The sequence below is a fragment of the Candoia aspera genome, chromosome 1, assembly GCF_035149785.1.
Source record: "Candoia aspera isolate rCanAsp1 chromosome 1, rCanAsp1.hap2, whole genome shotgun sequence".
In the NCBI taxonomy this organism is placed as follows: domain Eukaryota; kingdom Metazoa; phylum Chordata; class Lepidosauria; order Squamata; family Boidae; genus Candoia; species Candoia aspera.
Genome location: NC_086153.1, coordinates 242,702,131 through 242,717,713, shown reverse-complemented (window position 1 = coordinate 242,717,713; position 15,583 = coordinate 242,702,131). Strand labels below are relative to the sequence as shown.

Genomic DNA, 15,583 nt, shown 5'->3' with positions numbered 1-15,583 from the left:
GCAGCAAAAAGGCCAACTTTGCTCTGCTTTCAGATAAACTGAGGACAGGGAAAACCCCAATTCATGCAAACTTAATGTCATGCAATCAGGAAGAGCCTGAGTCAGAGTCAAACTGGCTCAAAGTCATAAGGAGGCACACTGTATTTCATAAATGCAACATTTTGTTTAACATACTGCAGATCCATTCATTTGTAAAAACACACTTCAGCCAACAATACATTGAGACAGTACAGAAACAAGGAAATGAAAATTATGTATTAAATTGGTGCTACTGGGGCAGAAAAGGGAAAGATACCTGCAATATTATTGCACAAAGCTAATTGCAAGCTTAAGGATAATAGAGAAGGAAGAAGCCAATTCATAGGGTTCATATATTGAAACACTGAACATGCATTTGCTGACATCCCCAGTTAGAAGGATCACTTAGGAGGAAGACCTCTTCCTGAAACCCTGGACACCTCTTGGCCCTTAGGATAGAGAATGTGAGGATACGTATGAAAATATTCTAACATGTGAGGCAGCTTTCCATTTTCAATCATAACTTCTATTTTGTTAAAAAGAAAAAAAAACACTGCATGAGGTTTGATTTATAATACAGGGACCGGGGCAAAGGTTCATATTTATTTGCAGTTTCACAATCCACTCATCTTTTATACATTCTTTTCCATTTGAGGTGCCCATGTTTCCTTTTATGACAGCATAATAAACTGGAGGGTATGCAACTCAAATGGCAGGTTGTACCTGAGAGAAAACTGAACTAAAAAAGCATGTGCAAGTGTTGTTAGCACTAAATGAAATGACACATTTGATCAAAGAAAACTAGTTAACCAAGTTGGCAATGGGAAAATGAGTGACTGTGCAGTGAAAACAATCATATAACAGTAAAAATAAAAACTGAAAATGAGGACACGTGTGGGATTAAAAATGTTACTGATTATTCTAGATGGCTTTCCTTTCTACATGTCTAAAAGGTTACAAAGAAAACATATGATGGCTATTATCTCACTTTTATAGTTCAGTGACCCATTTTCACACATTTCCATTTCCCATCATCAGAATTTAACGTTGGACTTTTCTGGGATTGAGGATGCAATCGTCCCCCCTTGAAGTCAGTAAATAAACTCCCATTGTTTTTCATGAATTGTAATCTCAAGTGTCTACTTCTTTAACATCCTCCCAGAAAGGAAAACAAGCCTCTTTCCAAAATGCTTTACAGATTTTTAAAGCAATAAAGCATTTTAAAGGGGACAGAGAGATACTGGTTCTAGGATATGAGGGCTTCAACTAAATACAATATCAATTAGAGGCCATTTTTCTTTCAGAGAAAATACATACCACTTCATGTGCTGGATGGCATATCATAGTGAGCTGAGCTATGCTTTGTTTAACCATAATTTGATGAATAAGTTACAACTTTCTGGGTTTGCGTGATCTCCTAAGCCAAAATCAAGCAAACCGTATTCAGGCTTAGTGTAATGTGTGAACTCAGTACAAAAGGAACATTAGTGGTGTCCCAAAGCTTGGAAGAGCGGAGTTCAAGGTAGGAATAAGAAATCTCTATAGGACAAGAGTGTGCAGCCTCTTTCTGGCTGGGAGGCAGGATACGCTTTGAATTGTTGTTTCCTAACCTCCAAGGACTACAGAGAGGGAGATCACAGGGAGAGGTGCAGGTCAAAATGTGTGGCCAGTTTTCTTCATTTATTAGGAGAGCTCAGGGTCTATAAATTGCCCATCCATTATAGTCTCAAACTACATCCTAAGGGATGATTTATAACTTCATTTAATCTTGTTTCCTCATGACTCTCCTGCTTTTTTTAAACAAACAAACAAACAATCTGCATACAGAGACAATTTATTTCTGAGACCCTGTCAGCCCCACTGGGCAGACCAGACCAGGAAATCAACTCCACAGGAAGGCTAAAACTACTTTTACTGAGATGGGCTATAAGAACAGAACCTTGCAGGTCTCATCGTGCTGAACCTCCTCTTCCTTCTTATACCCCAGTGAGTTGGGGAGGTGTACACCTGAACTGCCTCTGAATCTTATCTCAAGTGTTCTGGATTTTTTTAAAAAAAAATTCAACCCCTTTTGCTTAGGTAACAGTTTTGCGTATTTCCATCAAGGTCATCTTCCTTACTCTCTTACAAACAGAATCTGCTTGCCCAAGCTATGCCTGTAGACAGTGTACTAAGACCCCTCCCCCTCAATTCTCATGAGGTACAACAGGATGGGTCTCAGAGATGGGCATTTTCTGCAGGAGTTCCATTCTTATGGAGAGCCCTCCCACCAGATTAAGATCTGCACCTAACCTCTTAACATTCAGAAAGCTTTTTAAAACAAGGCTTTCTCGCTACGTATTTGGAGACTGAGGCAAGAATGCATAAAGGTACCTGAGACTGGGGCAAATCTGATTGTTTCACAATACAGGCATCGTGGTTTTATAACCTAATATTGTAACTGTTGATTGTATCTTTCGTCTTTGACATATTGATATTTTGGTACTTTTGTTCTTTACTGTACATATTGCATGTTGTTACTAGTAAGCTGCTTAGAGTCTAGTGACTGAAACAGCATAAAAAAATTTGTAACAAACTAACATTGGTGGCACTGCGGATTAAACCGCTGAGCTGCTGAGCTTGCTGATCGGAAGGTCGGCGGTTTGAATCCGCGTGACGGGGTGAGCTCCCGTTGCTAGTCCCAGCTCCTGCCAACCTAGCAGTTCTAAAACATGCAAATGTGAGTAGATTAATAGGTACCACTTTGGCGGGCAGGTAACGGCGTTCTGTTCAGTCATGCCGGCCACATGACCACGGAAGTGTCTACGGACAAACGCCGGCTCTTCAGCTTTGAAACGGAGATGAGCACCGCCCCCTAGAGTCGGACACGACTGGACTTAATGCCAAGGGAAACCTTTACCTTTACCCTAACGTTGGTTTTAGTTTTGAAGGAGCACAGTGAAATCAAAGGAAACTTAATTATGGTTAACTTAATCTGAGTCTATTCTCAGTATTACAAATCTGAATCAAATTCACTTTCTCTCAACAGCATTATTTCACTTATTTTATTCTAAAATATGTATTTTACAGAGATTTGCACATTATCTGAGCACAGAACTGCATTCTAAAATTCAGAGATCTCCATGAATATCCAGAAGACACAGAGTAGCTCACCTGATATGAAACTTTAACGGTTAAGACGTTGGACTAGGAGTACACAGACCAAGGTTCTGGTCCACCCTCAGGTATGGAATCTCCATACATAACTTAGGGCCAGTCACCCTCTGTAAGCCCAACCTATCTCAAAGGGATGTTGTCGTGGGGGAAAAACAGGAGAGAGCACGCTGCACGCTGCTTTGAGTTCCTGAATAAAAGCACCCATAATTCAGACTATGAATGCTACCCATTTAGAATACAGGTGGTCCTCTGTTTCCCCAAATGTAAATGTAAATGCCCTCCGGGCCAATATCCATGAGAGATTTCCAAGAAAGAGGAGCTGAAAGCCAGTGTGATCATCACGAGCTTTACCAAAGGTAAATACTTTCAGAGAAAACACACAGTGCTCCCTGGGATGGACACCAGGTATGCATGCAATGTTCCAACATGGCATGTCCATGCCAGGGGGCAGGTTTGTAAAGCTTTTATACCCAACACACTGAACATTCATTAATCACGGATGCAAAACAGACTATCAATTAAAAATGTGTGAGAAACTGATTTACCAGCCTGTGAAATGCCTTTCCTGTGAATTCCTCAGTATCTCTATACCTGGCATTACCCCCACATATATTCCTAGGCTGAGCTATGCATCTACTACTTTTTATACTAAAAGTTCAAGCAGCGATTAAATATGGCGCTAGCTTCGTTCAGGGTATACATCCTCGCTTAACAACCAAAATTGGGACCAGCAACTCTGTTGCTAAGTGATGCAGTCATTAAGGAAAACATGACATGATGATGCCGGACTTATGTCACTCCCACTGTGGTCGTTAAGCGAATCTCCCGCAGTTGTTAAGTGAGACATCACGCAACCTCAACTTGCAATTTTACTGCCAGCTTCTCCATTGACTTTGCTTGTTGGAAGCCAGATATGAAGCACGCAAATGGCAATCACATGACCGTGGGACGGTGCAGCAGTTATAAATGCTTGCCAGTTGTGAGGCACCTGAACCTTGATCATGTGACCGCAGGGATGCTGTGACATCGTTAAATGCAAGGATCAGTCATAAAGTTACGTTTTCAGCACCATTGGAACTTCAAACAATCGCTAAACAGGGAAACCATTAACCAAGAACTACCTGTATTTATTTTTTAGTTTGTAGATTGCCCCAATCAAAAACATTGTTTTTGAAATGCACAAAGGGAAAAAAGTATTTTATTAAAAAGTATTTATGCTATTAAAACATAGCATAAGAATACAATTAACAAAGTACAAGCAGATGCCCACCCACAATCACACAACAAGTCAAAGGCACATTAAAATGAAATCTTTTTCAGGGCCTTCTGGAATGCTAGGAGGGCTGGATCCAAGTGTACTTCCAGTTAAATATGTTCCAAAGTTGGGAGGATGCTCTAGCAAAGGCTTGCCTCCTACCCCATACACCTCTTATCTCATTTGGGAGTGGGACTCTTAGCCGTACTCACTCAGTATTTGGATCAGCTGGCCAGAATGATGCTTGGTAAAGTGGTCCCTGATATATCCTGCTGCTACACCATATACAGCTTTCTAAGTAAGGACCAGCAGTCTGAATTGGGCCCAGAAGTCTACTAGCATCCAGTGCAGCAACTTCAAGATAGGTGTAATCCTTCAATAGTGGGTGTCCTCTGGTAGCCATCTGGCTACCACATTCTGCACCAGCTGTAGATAACATGCCATCTTGAAACTCAGCCCCACAGAGAACACATTGCAATGGTCTAACTGGGAGGTGATCAAGGCACCAGTCACTGTTGCCAAGGCTTCCTAGAACTTCTGAATTAATTATAGGACAAGCCAAAATATCTCCCTAATCTGGTTTTCTCTTTAGTCATCCGTGCCACTTGTGCATATCCAGCCCTTTCTCACTTAAATCCTGCAGCAGTGTCCATCCCAAAAGTTGCAGTTTCTGCTAGGCATCAAGATTACAGTAGCACTGGAGACTCAGATCCCTCAAACATCTGATCCCTACCTGGGAATTTTAAAACTATAGCAGAAGCACTACTTGCGCCAACTGCTTGCTAAGTTTCAGAAGAAGAAAAAAGGGAATAGGAGGGAATTCACAAGGCTGCTGATATATGGGAAGGTTTGAGTGTTGCAGCCCTTAAATGAATATTCTAGCCCTCATGTGGTACTTGTGACAATTTGAGTTTGAGACCTCATTCTAGCCCTCATCATGATAAGGAATATTATTTAGGTATCACATAATATACAGTATTTCCCTTTTCTTTCTTTGTGGCTAATCAGAATTCAAAACACATTAATTAGGAATCATTCTGTATTAGCTTAAAGAATAGACATAATTTAGGTGAAGACATTCTAAATCACGCCAGTGAAAATTAAATTCATCACTAAGGAAATGCCACATCCCTCCTTCCTCCAACATGATAATCCTGCACATGAATTTTGTGTGCAAAACAAACACAGATTTTGACCAGATGTTGTAGCCACAATCCTGTTATATTTAAATCTAATTTGTGGCAGAATCAATTGTATTTTTTACTCAATCCAGGAGTGAGCCATCAGGCTTCAATATTTTAAATTTTGAGTTCTGTCCAATTATACAGCAACTTCTTTTAAAAATTACTCAGTAAATTGATCATTTTAGTAATTTTCTGTCTTCACAATGTATCCAATATTGCAAACTGAGTTGAGTTGTTATTATCTCCTGTAGTTGGATATATTCCATTGGGAGATCAAAGCACTTCCATGTATATATGGGAGGATCTTTATTTGGCAAATGTGACAAGGGACATTTCTCCAAAACCACCCAATCTTGAAAGAACTTTTCAGCAGTACTGGAGCTCAGACTAGAGAAATGAGGAAAATTAAAAGATACACAGACATACACAATTTTGAACAGACTTCATTTAAAGTTAAGCAGTGTCTCTGCAACTCCAAAGTTTATATACTATATTAAAAAATACTCATTGGGCCAAATAAAGTGTACTAAGATCATTTATTGTAATAGGTGTAACAATTTGCTTTCCAGAATTCATATGCATCTTTTCCTATTTCTGACACAGGTTAATCACCAGTATTATTCTTGCCTCTATAAAAGTTATATGCATATTTATTCAAGCTTCAGTTCTTGGAATAGTAGAATGGTACCTCCACTATTGCTCAGAAACCAGGTATTTCTAAACCTGGTTTTTACTGCTTGACTTATACCTGAGAATGTTAATGTTTGGTATTCACATAATTATATTGACCCTGATCCTGCTTGCAAAGAAACAAGAACACATGATTGGCTCCTTAAAATGCCAAATAACCTGTTTGGAATTAAATTAAACCAGACAAATAATCTTCTGCTATGTAGTGGAATGATTTAATGACACTCTCGCATCAACCTTGCAATCAGCCAATGAATCATTTTTGACCTAATTAGAGGAGATACATTCACTGTGCCCTGACTTGATCTTATCTCCTAAACAAAAACAGATGAAAATAGGTGAAGGGTTCTCATTAGCCTTTTCTTTTAGCATTTCCAACATGTTAATTTTTCATGTCCATTTTTGTATAAACTGCTAGTTAACAGCAGAACTTTCCTACCATTATGCTGAAGCACTACTGCACATGTTTCACCATGTCAGATGGTATTGTTGCTATTATATAGAAGTTATCTTTTTATAATACACCACCTTCAAATCTCTTCTAGATGAAAAGTGGTTTATGTACTTAGCAAAATAAATATACAGAGTTTGCCTTTAATTCAGCATTAAGTACAGATGGTGTGAAATGTGAGATGTGGTTTCTGAAACATTCTCTTTTCTATTATACGGGCTGAGTTCTAGACTAAATCAGAGAAAACAGAGAAAACACATCTCAGTCCAAATTCATTTGGCAAAGCACCATCACCACACAGTTGTCCACAATGTGATTTGCTTTACAGGGTTGTTAAGAGGATAAATGTGATTATGAAACAATATAGAAAACAATCTTATGGTTTTATATCTTACAGGATACACACACAGAAGGGCTGTAATCCAATATATCTGAAGGGCACAAGATTGAGAAAGGTGCGGATAAGCCTCAACTTTCTCAAAATTTTGAGCTATTTACTTCCTGTACACAATGAATACAACTAAAGCTAAATCAAAATCAGTGAGAAGCTTCACTATGAAACTCACTGGAACGAACAGCTGGTTATCGATCCCAAACATTTCATCATTACTTACTTCTACATAATAGAAATAACCCAGTTAAGTGTAAAGGATTACTGAAACCAGTGGAACTAAATAACACTTACGTTTCTTTGGGTTCTTAAGTACTGGCAAGCAAATCACAACAACTTATAACCCTTTATACTACAACCAGGCCTCAGAGTTTTGTATATATTTATAAATATGCATAAATTATGCACCCTTATTTGTATTGTTATCTTACAAGCTTTTGATACAAGTTGACAGGTCTGAAATATCCATCCATCTTCTCTTTGGAACTCAAGTATTTCATATTATATAAACATTCATGCTGCCCTGTTAATAATGCTCCCATATTATATGGTACTGATGAATTTGTTTAAGGAGATCTAACTATTTCATTGCTGAGACAACTGTTGAAGCACATACTCTGCAGTTCCTGTGACAGAACAGAGTCTTATTTTATTTTATCTTTTAAAACAGGTCATAACAACTTCTAACTTTGGTCAATATGGCACTTCGGGATAACTGTTAACGGAGAGCAAACTAAAATGAATTAAATAAATTAGCAGCCAATGAGGAAAGGCAGGTTTTGACTGCCATGGTCTGCTCAGAGATCTGAATCAACTTACATGCATTTAAGGGGGGTGGAGAGAGGCAGAAATACAGATCTAGTGGGATATCGCCAGTACTTTTTTTTCCCCCAGTAACGGTGAGGTTCATAAAGTACAGTTCTCTGCTCAGACCTGTCAAGCTCCTTCCCCCTTCAGTTCCTTCCTACAGTTAACTCATGCCCTTGTCATCGCCTGTCTGGACTACTACAACATGGTGTACATGGGGCTCCCCTTAAAGCTGCAGTTGGTTTAAAGTGCATTGGCCAGTGCATACTAGCTGGCCTTCCCCAGTAGGAGCATATCACATCTGTGCTGCAGGCCCTGTAATGGTTAACAATAGGTTTCCAGGTGCAGTTGAAGTGCTGGTCTTGACCTATAAAGCTGTAGAGAGTAAGGACGATGACCTTGATGGAAACATGCAAGGACTATTACCTAGGCAAAAGGGTCTGGAGCATTTTTTATGTCCACAGGGAGATAACACGAAGTGCCTCAGGCAGATTTCACTGGAGTATAAGAAGGGGGAGGAGATGCAGTACAATCAGACTTGCAAAATTCTGTTGTTACAGTCAGTCTCAGTAAAAGTAGTGTTAGCCTTCCTGTGGAGTTGATTTCCTGGCCTGGTATACTCGGGCTGACAAAAGCCTTTCATGGCTTGGCACCGAGTCACCTGCAGGACCATATCCCTCCACTAAAATAAGACCAACCAATTCAATCTTGCTGGGAAAACTTGCTGGGCTAGAAACCAGGAGACTGAGAGTTCTAGTCCCACCTTAGGTATGAAAGCCGGCTGGGTGACCTTGGGCCAGTCACCCTCTCTCAGCCCAACTCACCTCACAGGGTTGTTGTTGTGGGGAAATAGGAGGAGGAAGGAGTATTAGGTATGATCGCCACCTTTAATTATTTATTAAAAATAATAAAGGCGGGACAAAATTAAATAAATAAAATAAATAAAAGCTGCTGGTAGTTTCCCACTTTCAGGAAGTGAGGAGATCTGAGGCTTACAGGCACTGCTTTTCAGTACCATCAGCAGCTCTTTGAAATGGATTCCCAGTAGAAATCAGACAAGCTCCCACTTTAACTGTTTTCTGGAAGCAGCTGAAAATGGAGCTTCTCTGGAGGGTGTCAGAGGTGTGAGGTTATCTTGGGTGAGGTTTATAGATGGTTGGCTGCTGGGGTGGCTTACGTTTTATATGTTTCTAATTTTAATCCAGCTATGGATGTATTAATTCTTATTCTATACCGTGTAAACCACCAAAAGTCCTTTGGGATTGTGGAGGGAAACAAATGTAATAATGAACAAAAATAAAATAAATACATTCTCAGCATCCAATCTTTCAAAGCAGATGGGGCACCATCTGGAGTGATACAGAAATCTGCATTAGGAAGCAAAGTGACAAAATAGACTTATCAACCATTCCTCTCCTGGTATCAATCTATGGAATCAAAAACTTTTGCACCCAGAATTCATGGGAGTCCCAGGTCTGGATGCAACCTAATCATCCTATTATTCTGTTTTCCTTCATAGGGATAAGTAGATTTACATTAAGAGACAAAGCATAAGTTACAATATATCATTCTATCTATTTCCAGTGCTCAGACTGTAAGTACCATTTGTAATATAGTCCATATATAAGATTGTATTAAAAGACAAGCGTTCCAGAAATCCCAAAACAAAAAATAACAACAAAACCACCACAAAACCCTTTAGCAAAGAAAATCCTGAAGTGGGGGAGAAGAAGGAAGAAAAAAACCCGTAATGATGAAACGTGCTTACACACAGTTGCTGACTAAAGAGATGGAATATGGGGCAGTGGGAAAAGCACCCGGTCTAGGCTGTGCAAAATTCATTTGGGGCATCTAATTGGAAGGCAGTTCAACTTAATCACTAAATTGAGCTGACTTTATAAACTGGATCAACAATGCAGATCAAATAGTTGAATTGAGTTAGATGGATTCAAATCAATCTGACAGTCTGGAAGGGCTTTTGCACTCAAATGCCCTTTTCATCAAACTGATTGATAAAATCAAACTGAATTGGCTCAATGTTATAAATCATGAAATAAATGACTCATAGTGAATCAAAAATTCAAACTGGATCATAGCCAATTTATACATGCCTAAATAGAGCAGAGTGGCTAGGATCCTGAACAGCAGTACTCCACATTACAATAATTGGGTACAGAAACTGTCTATTTATATATTTGGTATATTTATGTTCAGTACCTGGGGATGCACATATATTTGGGGTGCAAACCTATTAAGTGTACGTGTTAAATATTAACCTATTACTTTGAAATATACTTCAGTTTCAAATCATATCGTCCTGAAAAACTGCACCACTACAGAGAAACAAAAGCCACACTATTTATACAGACAGAAAAAGAAAATACAGCTATAGAATCCTCTGCAGAACTTGATTTTGTGAACTAATGTTTCTTAAGTATCTAATCAGGTTCTTCTGCAGTGCTGCTTTTTCGTCAGGAGGAAACACGTGCAGTTAGCTTAGTTATGCAAGTCCCTGGAATGTTTTATAGGATCCCAACAGCATGATTGTATTAATTCAGTGAATATAGGTCTTCAGAGTTGCTACCAGACCCATGTTGGGCAGCTCTATTCAGTAGGGCTATAATGTGAAACAATATTTGCGTCTGGTGGGCACATTGCAGTGTTGAAGTAATGGTTGGTTCACAGACTGATAAGGATTCAGGAGACAGTTTTGTAAATAGCCACTTGCTTTGCAAGCTCATCCATTATCAATGAAAACAACCACCTCTTTGCCAGTTACAGGAAAGCTATCAGAAAGAAACTAGCAAAGTCTCTGCTCTAATTTATTGGGGAATAAGTTGGTTCTAAACGGGAAATAGTTCAATAACTAAAATGTATATACACTTTCCCTTTCAGTTTAACAAATCTTGTTAAAGAACACTGTGAAAAACTTGCTTAGAAGAATTACTTTTGGTTGAGGCAGCTGTCAAAGAGCTGGACATTTGATGGGCATCTGTAACTGGATGGACAGATATTCAAGTAGACATTTACTAGCTAGCAAATCAGTGAGGTTGCTCCACATCCCTGTCCCTTCAAGATGCTCTTATCCTTACACTGGCAACCATCTACCACTTTATTGTCTGAACATGCCTGTGGAATATGTGGGCCCCAGAGGCATTGCTGGAAAGAGAAACTGGTGTTTTGCTGCTCAATAGCTTCTTCTACATTTAAAAAAAAACAACTATCTGCTCACAATATCTGAACCTATTTTCTCAGATACACACTGTGTTCTTGTGTTACATCCCAGATCCTACCTTGATAAGTGGCTTGGATTAGACAACTATAACAATTCTACATACAAATGTTGTACATTTTATTTTGCTATTGTTGGTTTTTCTTGTTAAGGCCATGACTCAAAACAGCTTTGTAAGGTTTGTAACAAGTGTTATTTTAAATATACCAACATGAAGAAATAAATCATTTGTGGTTCCTCTAAGCAGAATGTCAAAGGCAGCTAATGCCCAGGATACACTTATGCCCTCAATTCTTGGCACATGTATAATCTGTATAAGAAGAAGAAAGCCCTTTCAGTATTCTGATGAGACTACATGTGCTCACCACTTTTAATCCTACCCAATAAATAATCAGGTAAGAGGCAAAGTATAAATTATTACTAGTAACAGGAAAAGTGGTTAATAATGTCCTTTTTGTTTTAAAAATATTACCCCAGCACTGATGCTACAGAATAATGCTTTCCCCTTCTTTGCTTGTCAGGCCATATTCACCCAATCAACTCAACCTTTATATTTGGGGTGGGAGGGACAGCACTCCCAGGTGAATAGGTCATTAATTTTAGAGAAATTGCTTCCTAGTAACTGGGTTTTTTTTAGGGTAGTCTTATACATGGGTCCTCAGTACACTGCTGTACTGATGTGCAGCAGTGTATTAAGTGTACAGTTGTGTACACAACTGTGGTACCGGAGAAGAATCTTAAGAGTCCCTCGCACTGCAAGGAGGTCAAATCAGTCAATCCTACAGGAAATCAACCCTGACTGCTCAACGGAAGGACAGATACTGAAGCTGAAGCTCAAATACTTTGGCCACCTAATGCAAAGAGAGGACTCACTGGAAAAGACCCTGATGCTGGGAAAGATGAAGGCAAAAGGAGAAGGGGACGGCAGAGGATGAAATGGTTAGATAGCATCACCGATGCAATGAACATGAATTCGAGTAAACTCCGGGAGACAGTGGAGGACAGGAAGGCCTGGCATGCTACAGTCCATGGGGTCACAACGGGTTGGACATGACTTAACGACTGAACAACAACAGTACACTGCATGGATGCATATCTTGTCAACTGCACTAGAATCAACAGGCATATAAATGACCATAGGTCTGAATATAGATTTCATCCACCATACAAAGAAGTTTGGTTGATTATCATAGTTTTGTCTTTATCTGACTTGCTTCAGTTGGGTTAAATTGAAAATTATTGTTGGATATGATCATTTAAATAATTTATGTCAGCAACGGGATCATAATTTATAACCTGCTATTGATGAAAGAGTGCTTTAAACCAACAATCTCTTGGACTACATCATTTTAAGTCATAACACGGTTTGTTTCATTTGTTTATTGTTTATAAACCATTGTGGTTTTACTGGTATATTCAACTAGCCCCAAATACAAACTATGGTCTGTGGCTAGTTTAGTAAGCCAGTAAACATGAAAGTGTGCTGTGTGTACTTAATGACTGTATGCAAGCATACACACACAAAGTTCCAGTGATTCTCTTTTGCCAATTCTTTACTTCAAATTCTTGTTATCAATTACTTATTCTCAACCAGTCACTTTCCTGACTCCTTTGCTCTCCTGATGCATATCCCCTTTCTATTCCAGTGCATTCCAAATTCCTACTCCAGGATATTCCAAATGCACATTTGAACAGGGAAACAGAGGATTGGCAAATTGTAGAGGAAATCTGGAGAAATTCAGGGTAGACAGTAATGAGAGAGAAAAGGCACTATTCATCCTACAAGTTTCAAAAAATAAGTTTGTCTTCTCCAAATGCATGTTTGGAACACCATGGAATGGGAGATACATGCGTATTGCAGGTAGGCCAATTTGGAGCAGAAAAGGGATGGACAGAGAAAAAAATTAAACAGAATTTGTCTGTTACCATTTCTTTACTCTACCCCCCAAGTTCCAAAACCAGATTTTCCCTATCATTTTTTTTAAACAAAAGTATATGTGCACTGTGTAGTTAAGGCCTCAGCTCCAAATAATGAATTGACAGATGCTGACAGATGACTTAAAAGTTCCTTCCCATGGGCAACAAAGTATTGGCTCAGGTACAAGAGCAAGTGTAACTTCTTAGCACCTTGTACTTCCTTTTACTATATGGATTATGAATGACTGGAACAAAACATAGTGGCAATCTGCACCGTGTTTCTCCCTACCGTGCATAATGAGAGCACATCCATAGGCAGCATTTGTAGAATATGTGCCATTGGAATCACTGAAGGAGCCCACAGTACAGGCACTTGCACATGAGCACTTTCTTTGGTGCTCAAAACATATCTGTGGCAGTAGCTGGGGCCCAAGGCTTACACTCTTAACCTACAAACTTGTTTACACTTGCCTGGGAGCTGAACTCCGGGGGACTGACTTGGAGGTAAGGCATACTTCCAGGCACTGGGCTGCGGTCAGTTCTCTTACCTCCACCTTCCCTTGCAAACAGCCTGAGCGGTATTTTTACACTCCACTTAAGGATGAGTTATAGGGCAGCCCAAGTTCACTTGGGAAACGGAGGTGGAGGGGAGGGGGAAGCGAGCTGAGTAGGTAGCTGGCCTCCCTCGACAGGCTGCATCTCAGGGGGACTTCTTTCTGAGTCAGCACGGAAGACACGGGGCTACGTCAATCGCGGGAGGAAGGGCTCTCAGGCCACACACGAGCCGTCGCACTTGCGACGGAACCTCGGGCATCCCGCGATCTCGAGCTCTTGGAGACCGAGCGAGCGAGGCCGGGCTCTCTGTCGCCCGCTCTCGCCCACCCTCCCAGTGCCTTCACGCCTTTTCTACGGCGGGGACGAGCTACTGGCCTTCCGCTCCTTTCCCTCCCTTGATTCCGGGGATCTGCCAGGCCGCCAGGGAAGGGAAGGGAAGGGAAGGGGGACGTTAGAGGTCAGCAGCAGCAACCGCGGCAGGAAGGGGGCGGGGGCGGCAGGACCGGCCGGCGAGAGCTGAGAGCAAAAGTTGTTCGACTCACACAGTGAAGTGATAGACGAAGCACTTCCAGCCGGTGGGTCTCTCCAAGAAGTTGTAGACCCGGCCTTGGATGTTGCTGCGGCTGAGCAGAGGTCTGCGGACGCTGTAGATGGAGACGCGCGGGTCTAAGCTGATCGGCGGGCGCGGGAAATCGGCGCTCATCACTACCGTGGCCGCCTCTGCCACTTCGCCGCTGCTCGGCGGCTGCTTCGTCCCCTGGGGTCCTGCGGAGGCGGAAAACGGCGCGTAGTTGGCGTTGGGGGCGTTCTCGGCTAGCTCAAGGGCGGACGGCTTCAGGCTGCCTTTCCTGGATGGAAGGGACAGGCGCCCCAAGCTCCACGCTCTCCTCTCCGCCTTTGGGGCGGAAGACGACATCGTCCCGTCGAGGAAAGGCGCGGGGAAGCCAACTGGGGCAAGCGAGGGGGGCAAGCGAGAATGCTGCGCGCCCCGGCAGGCAAAGGCAGGCGCGGCTGGAGAGTCTCACCGACAGGCACTGGCTCTCAGCACTGGCTCGCCCGCTCCGTGCCCGGCGGAGAGTTCTCCTTGGCCCTGCCCACAAAGGGGAGGGCTCCTCGGGAAAGGTCCCAGTTCTCCGGTTCGCAGGCAGCAGCAGCCGCCCAAGGAGTTGGGGCTCAGCGCTGTCGGGGAAGCCGGAATCCGACGCGTGCGGTCACCCTGTTACTATTACGAACATTTTCAGCTGACGAGCCGCAAGAATATTTCTGATAGCGGCTGTACCGTCTGAATCGAAGCGATTTGATTTAGGTGCCTTTTATCCCCGCCGTAAGTACCCCTGTGAGGGGAGTCGGGTGGTTTGCCAAAGGCTGGCCACAGAGGGGCCACGCAGATGGCAGCAACTAGTCGACCGTGGCTGGCCTCGAAAAAACGAAACCGGGGTTAATGTTTGGATGGAGAGATCATCAGAAAATCTCAGGGCTAGAGATGGTCTTTGTGATGCTGTTATTTACGTGACTCCTGTAATCTATTAGAGTAGCCACCACTTCTTAAATTGCAATGATAATTGCTAAAATAATGTTCGTGAAGCACTTTGAACACTGTAAAATACAATAAAAACTATGGTGATCTTGGCAGCAGTACTCTGTTTCTTTCTAAGCCACACCAAGGAGTAAATCAGCCAACTCTATGGAGTGGGAAGTGAAGCATCCCAGAAGGAAGCAGTGCAAACCACTTCTACTGAGCTGCGCCCCCCCCCCACCCACCCGCCCGCCCCCCCCATTCATGAAGTCACCACAAGTCGGACTCAACTTATGGAAGTTTGTACCTTTAACTTATCCACAAAGGATATGTTTTTTTTCTATAGTTCATTTTAGTAACATTCCAGTTATGGAGGTTGCTTGGTTACTCTTGTTTTAGAACCATCCAGAG

General features: G+C 41.6%; 1 protein-coding gene across 1 annotated transcript in view; it reads right to left on the bottom strand.

Annotated features, from left to right (window-relative positions):
* KCNQ1 (potassium voltage-gated channel subfamily Q member 1) overlaps positions 1 to 14,683 on the bottom strand; it is a 375,374-nt gene extending 360,691 nt beyond the window's left edge. Inside the window, exon 1 of the mRNA XM_063289351.1 lies at positions 14,199 to 14,683. Coding sequence (XP_063145421.1) covers positions 14,199 to 14,572 — 374 coding nt within the window. The 5' untranslated portion in view covers positions 14,573 to 14,683. The remainder of the gene's footprint in view (positions 1 to 14,198) is intronic.
* Positions 14,684 to 15,583: the final 900 nt, after the last annotated feature.